General features: G+C 33.2%; 1 protein-coding gene across 1 annotated transcript; it reads right to left on the reverse strand.

The window, feature by feature from the left end:
• Positions 1-623: 623 nt before the first annotated feature.
• On the reverse strand, positions 624-1,829 carry LOC134267766 (uncharacterized). The gene has a single exon (XM_062749975.1). It carries the CDS (start codon positions 1,818-1,820, stop codon positions 723-725), a length of 1,098 nt encoding a protein of 365 aa, XP_062605959.1. The 5' UTR covers positions 1,821-1,829; the 3' UTR covers positions 624-722.
• Positions 1,830-6,852: the final 5,023 nt, after the last annotated feature.

Here is a 6,852-nt window from a genome sequence, read left to right on the forward strand (position 1 = left end):
CCTATATCATCGCAGACGTCTTGAAAATTCGACATAAGATCTTGACAGGAATGGGCATCCCTCCCAGCAAATATAAAATCATCTAGATAATGATCCATTGTTGATGTTTTAGAGCGCTGTATCGTAGCCCACTGCAAAATTGTAGAAAAATCCTCGAAAACCTTACACGAAATGGAGCACCCCATAGGTAAACATTTGTCTATGAAATAATTACCCTGAAATTTAAAACCCAGGAGATCAAAATCGCCGGGAAATATTGGAAGAAGTCGAAATGCGGATTTTATATCTCGCTTACCTATGAAAGCCCCCTTCCCTAATTTAGCAATCATCTGAATCACTGAATCAAAGGATGAATATTGTACAGCAGTTTCACAAGGATCTATGTATGAATTTACACTACTAAACTTCGGGAAAGAGAGGTGCGTTATTAGACGCCAGCCCAAATTATCCCCCTTCGGCACTAACCCAATTGGAGATAACCTAAGATTAGAAATTGGTATTTTCGTGAAAGGACCCTGTATCCTCCCCATTTCAATTTCTTTATCGATTTTCTCTTTTTAAGTTCATTAGGATGATCCTCCGCGGATTTCAAATTATTACATTGAATTGGTAATCCAGGCCCATGATAATGAAGTTTAAACCCTTGAGAGAACCCTTGGATTAGGCGATTTGCTATGATTCTGTTAGGATAGTGGACGAGACATTTTTTAAGGGCGTGTACATTAATAGGCGTTGAACCTAGACGCCATAGATTGCGGGGTGCGGAATCTTGGTCTTGAGTAGGTGGGGCGCTGGGTGTTGCTGCTGGAATACCCCCTATAATTGGTATTTGCATTGGTTGAATACCCCTTATAGTTGGTATTTGCATTGGTGGTTTGTGGACGAAAACTTGACTGTCCATAGAATTGACCACTTGAATTTTGTTGGCGAAATATTTGTGCGGACCCAGTGTTTGAGGCTTGTGTAAGGCAATGTATCTGTGGATGGTTACTACCACATCGAATACAACTGTGTTTATACATGCATGGGAATTTGTCACAAGATCCCTTGTAATTGAAATTGAAGCATTTATCATTATTGGTTTTGGGTGCATTTGTTACGTTATAAGCGGGCCCAGAATGCATATACATCAACCATAATTCCGAGTCAATTTCACCCCAAGAAGACACAGGATTTTGCTCTTTGCGCAGCCTAAACTGCGTATCATATTCTTTCCAAGATATAGCCCCCCTGCTAACACCCATTCTTACGGTCTGTATGTACTTAAGTAGGTCAAGAGTCTTGGCGGGATGTGCACTCAAGTACACACTTGCAAATATGAGCATAAGGTCAGTCCATTGCTCAATATTTTCTACCTTTTTTGGGTTGGCATCTTTATAAATTATCTCACCCATACTATTCATAACTAATTTCTTTTCATCAGACCCTGATTTTGGTGTTACCAATGTGGCCAAATCAATATACTGCCCACTAATAATACGTTGTTTGACTGTGCTAGAAACATTCATACCAATCATATGTATTGATGGGACAGGAGCAGGGGTGGTACCAACATCTGTTGGAGTTGAGATTGTTGCTCCAGAGGTGGTCGGTGCAAAGGATGGCCCTGCACTTGTCGTCAACATGGGTTGCGCTTCCGCCACAACGGAAGTTGATGGAGCCTGGGTCGGTGGTATTGGTACATGTACTGGACATCCTGCCGACGCCGTCGACGAGTACGTCTGGGAATTCACAGACACCGTAGCCTGACTACCACTTGGCTGCTGTGTGGCAGTCGCTGCTGGTTGAGCCATTCTACGCTTCTTAGCTCTCGGTGGCATCGTGTTCAGAAAAGAAAAGAAAATTCTTTATTTTATATATATATATATATATATATATTATTTTTTATATTTGTAAGAAGAAATTTAAATTAATTATCTCCTCATTCTCACATGCTTTATTATTTCTTTTTATAAAGTTAGCCTAATTTTTTATTTATTTATTTATTTATTTATTTATTTATTATTATTTTATTATTATTATTATTATTATTTTTATTTATTTATTTATTTATTTGTTTATTTATTTTTTTTTTTTTATCTCCCCTTGGTATGGAAATCTGAAACGTGTCGGATCAATTTATAAAACAAAGAAAATTTAATTAAGCCAAAGCAATATGATATAAATCCTAACGATCAAGATAATTGACTTAATAATCATTATATCTTATCACATACTTACATCATATAATCTGTTTTAATGAAAACTTATATAGATACAACGTGGTCGGCTAATACAAAATGGCCACAACAGACGCCAGAAAAAATTATCATTATAAAATCAAGGATCATCGGGAAATCATGAATAAATACTCCTAAATTGATTGCAGCAAACAACTACCAAATAGATAACAAAAACATCCATATGTATTATACCCATTAACTATTTTTCTAAATATCTAAATTTGCAAAAAATTATCCCTTAAAATTGCACCAACCTCATTCATATAGTCTGTGAATGAAAAAGGATTAACGGAAGTTGACTCAGGGGGAATAACTCTAATTGATTATAGGGATTATAGGCGGATCTATAGATTTTGTAATATGGGAAATTAACACTTTCTTCGATAAAAGCCTCCAATTCGAATAGAATTGGATGTAATACAAAAAAAGGCCCTTTTAAGGGCCGCCCAAATCTTTAGAAAAGATGCCTACTTAAACAGTTGGTAACTAAGAAACGTATTGTGTGTGTCTTAGAAAAAAGATTTTCTTTTTTTTTCTCAAAAATACAGTCAAAGAAACGATTGTATCTTAGAAAAAAAGAGAGGATCTTTTTTTTATACAGTCAAAAGAAACGTTCTGTGTGTTCAAAAAGAAAAGATTACCTTATACACTCAACAAGAAACTTGTCTCTCAAGTTATAACACCAGGTCACTTTTTAAAAAAATTTTTATAATTTTTAAAACTTATAAATTTTTTTTAACTTTAAATTTTTTAATAATAATAATAATAATAATAATAAATAAATAAAAAATAAATTTACATCAAACAGACATTTTTAATTTTTTTTCATCAAAAACAAAACAATAACACATACATACACATACACTTAATGTAGATGAAGAATGTACACCTGTTTGTTATAAGTGTGTGCAAATTGTTTTTCAATATTTTTTTTTTGTTCAGGTAAATCTACAGTCTCTTGGAACTAATTCTTTGTTTCTCACCTCAGATTTAAGAACCCCATATTCTTCATAGCCACCTCCTTGCTTGTAAAATGTTCTTTCCAATTCTGGGGTGCTGTGAGACATATCAAAACAGGTTAACCCATGAATCTTTTTGTACATGTATCTCTCATGACCGCTGTATTTCATTTGAATGAATCCTCTCACATGATGAAGTTTTCAGTTTCTGGATGCATTTCTTTTTGTAAGATCAAGTATTGATAATCACTTCTAATGATTTGATCTACATCTTCCTGTCTGCACCCAGTTAAATTAAATATCCAATTTTTGGCTACTCTAAATCTGTCTATTTTAAACTTAGCAATATAACGATTGCCTGTATTTTCTTTATATTTGTAATGATAATGAGTCTTAATATCTTCCAAGAGTTGAGTTTGGACTTCTTTCATTATTTGTGGACTCTTCTCCTCTATGGGTTTAAAATCCAGTGTCTTTGTCAATCTTTTTTCTGACATCTCTTTTTTCTTATCATCTATAAACTTGGCTTCTTCTCTAGTCAAGGGTCTTTCAGGGTAATCCAGGTTACCCTCACCCTCGATGGGCAATAAAAGGTTATATTCCTCATTGACTTCTTCTGTAATTAAGGGTCTTTCTATGTAATCTCTCCCATCATTAGTATCACCCTTTTTTGGACACAATTGGTTATATTCTTGTTGAGAAATGATCTCAATAGTCCCATCTTTTTTTATTTTAACTGGTATACCTCTATCAACATCTTTCTCTAAAAGAACTCTCTCTCCAAACTGAATTTTACTTATTCCTTTACTCTTTTGCTTCCTAAAGGTGTTACCCATGGTTGAGACAACAACAGTACTGAGTGTTTTTAATTTCAGACCTTGAATTTATACTTTTCTGTGAAACTATCATAGAAAAAAAAACCAAATATTAAGAGGAATTTAAGAGTGATTTTTGAAATATTTGTGATATGTATGTATATTTTGCATAAAATCCCATCCTAGTATGTTAATTTAAGTCCCAAAAACATGGTCATGACACAGTTTCTGATATTAAATAGGTCTTTTTTTTCTGTTGTAAAACAAAAATTTTCACTTCTCTAAGTAATTTTTTTTTTCTTCAGAAATATGTTTCTCAAACTCCATAACTCATTGAAAGCAATGAGGTAGATAACTATTACTTGTAGGTACAAACTCCTTTCATTTTAAAAAAATCCTGGTAGTTTTCTTTTTCTAGCAAAGTTTAAATGTGATTTTAGATAACATGCAACTTTAATTTGTATAAAAGTTAAAAAATCATATTTCATTTTAACAATACAGAAAGATGAGGGATACCATTGATCACTATACCTTAAAAATGTATTTTAAATCTTTACATTTATTTACATTTACATATCTCCCCATTTTATACTGAATACCCAACTCCTGTTTTGGTACTCATCTTTTTTATGGTTAAAGGGGGATAACCTACTTTTCAAAAAGGCTGTTTTGTTAACAGACAAAAAATCAAATGGATTTTTTCAGTTTAAAAAAAAAATTCATGGAATTTTTTTCTCTGTATTCTTCTTTTTAATGTCATTTTATCATCTTACTTTTTTTTTTTCAATTCTTGGTAATACTATAGAATAAAATCTGTATGAGTATTAACTCTCATCATTTCCCATTGTTTTCCTGCAAGTTTTTTTTTTCCACTTCATGTTGTTGTTGTTGTTGTTGTTTTTGTTTTTCTCATAAAAAAAGACAAAGTTAACATGAAAATCAAACATGCAACATAAAAAAGATATAAATATATATTATTTGGTAGAGTTAAAATAAATAACTTCCCTTCACTGATTAATGTCTCATCCCTCAAGCAAAAACAATATTTAAAAATTAAAATGTTTTTAATGTGAGTATACTGTAAAAGTGGTTATATTGGCGGTACGAAAGTTTGACGATTTTTTCATCTTAAAAAATTGACGAGAGAAAACTTTGACGAATTTTTATTTGTGCAAAATAAACTGAAAATTAAAAAAAAAAGAGTTATCTTTCTTTCATTCCTCACACCTTTACCAATTTCTTAATACGAGTATCGACGACATATCCCGTGGCTACTAATGAACTTATGTCAAATAATTATTAAAGGGTAGTTTTTGAAGTTCATTTCGACGCCAGTAAGAATGTTACGCTGGCTAAAATCAGCTGGGCCCAAACCTGGTATAACGGGACCCTCTAAAGCCAGTGATTAATTTGTAACGGTTCAAGAAACGATTATATCCTCCAGACCTGTACATACTGTTAATATGTTCAAAGTTGTTATAATTAAATAATTGAATGGATAAAAGGAAGTTTTTGTTTGTATAGCATTTAACTGTCAGGTAATAGTGCTCGAGGCAAGGAACCTGCCGATCAGCAGGGCTTGGTAGTAATTACATAACAATGTACCGAATAAGGGACTTAGGGAGACGTAATGGGTAAAAATGGGTACATGTAAAGTGCGAAACGAAATAGAAACGAAACGAAACGAACTGAAACGAAACGAAATCTGCCGAAACGAAACGAAATCTACCGAGACGAAACGAAACCTACCGAAACGAAACGAAATCAAGACGGAACGAAACGAAATCAAAACGAAACCTGCCGAAACGAAACGAAACGAAACAACACTATCAAAATGTTTTTTTTAATCAAGGTACATAATTATAAATGTGTAACTACATGTGGACTTTTTTTTTACTTCAAATAAAATTCATATACTTCAAGCACTTGTTAATATAAAATTTAATTACCGATAAATTATGCTCCCTTCTCAGTCTAATGATGCATTTACGTGTTTGCAAGCTGCAAATATGCACGAGCGTACTATGCATGTATAGTTTCAATATGTGCATTATTTTCTAATTTTTATATCTTACTCTTATTTTCAGTCCTTATTTATCCAGATTCAACATATCTATCAAAATTGATGTGTTACATGTAAAGGCTCGTTTATGTACAGGTCGAAATAAAGTCACTGTACTGTTGTATTGCGAATGTCTTAAAACATAGGATAAACCAGAGACTTAGAGTATTTAGTATTCCATTCCAAGGTGTCTGGTTTTTTTTTGTTCAATTATACATGTATCTTGTGTATCCTTTCTACGTACATACGGTCCTATTTTTATCGAGGTAATTTTGGAGGAAGAAAGGAGTGGTTTGCAATAAAGAGGCTTGACCATAGACGTCTTAAAATATTTAACTGACAAGTAAAAAGTCTCTCGAAGCGAACGATGTCATTTTTAAGTAGGTAAACTATTCAGTAAGATATTAAAAAAATATGACATAGGTGTCGGAAGCGGCGGGGAGGAGGGGTTAGCCTCCATCCCCACTTTCTTGCAAAGATATATATTACATAGGCATTGAAAACTGGAGTTTACCTTTTTGTTGGTTAAGCCCCCCCCCCAACTTTCAATTTCCTTCCGACGCCTATGTAGGAACTTGAAGCGAAACAATTGCCTGTGGTGCTTGAACTATATAAATTTCATATGAAGTAAAAAATAGACCATATAAACATTTTAAAAGTTTTGTTTCGTTTCGTTTCGGCAGGTTTCGTTTTGATTTCGTTTTGTTTCGTCTTGATTTCGTTTCGTTTCGGTAGGTTTCGTTTCGTTTCGGTAGATTTCGTTTCGTTTCGGCAGATTTCGTTTCGTTTCAGTT

The sequence above is a fragment of the Saccostrea cucullata genome, unplaced genomic scaffold (genome assembly GCF_032062105.1).
Source record: "Saccostrea cucullata isolate Sc308-1 unplaced genomic scaffold, CSIRO_AGI_Scuc_v1 ctg9577, whole genome shotgun sequence".
In the NCBI taxonomy this organism is placed as follows: Eukaryota; Metazoa; Mollusca; class Bivalvia; order Ostreida; family Ostreidae; genus Saccostrea; species Saccostrea cuccullata.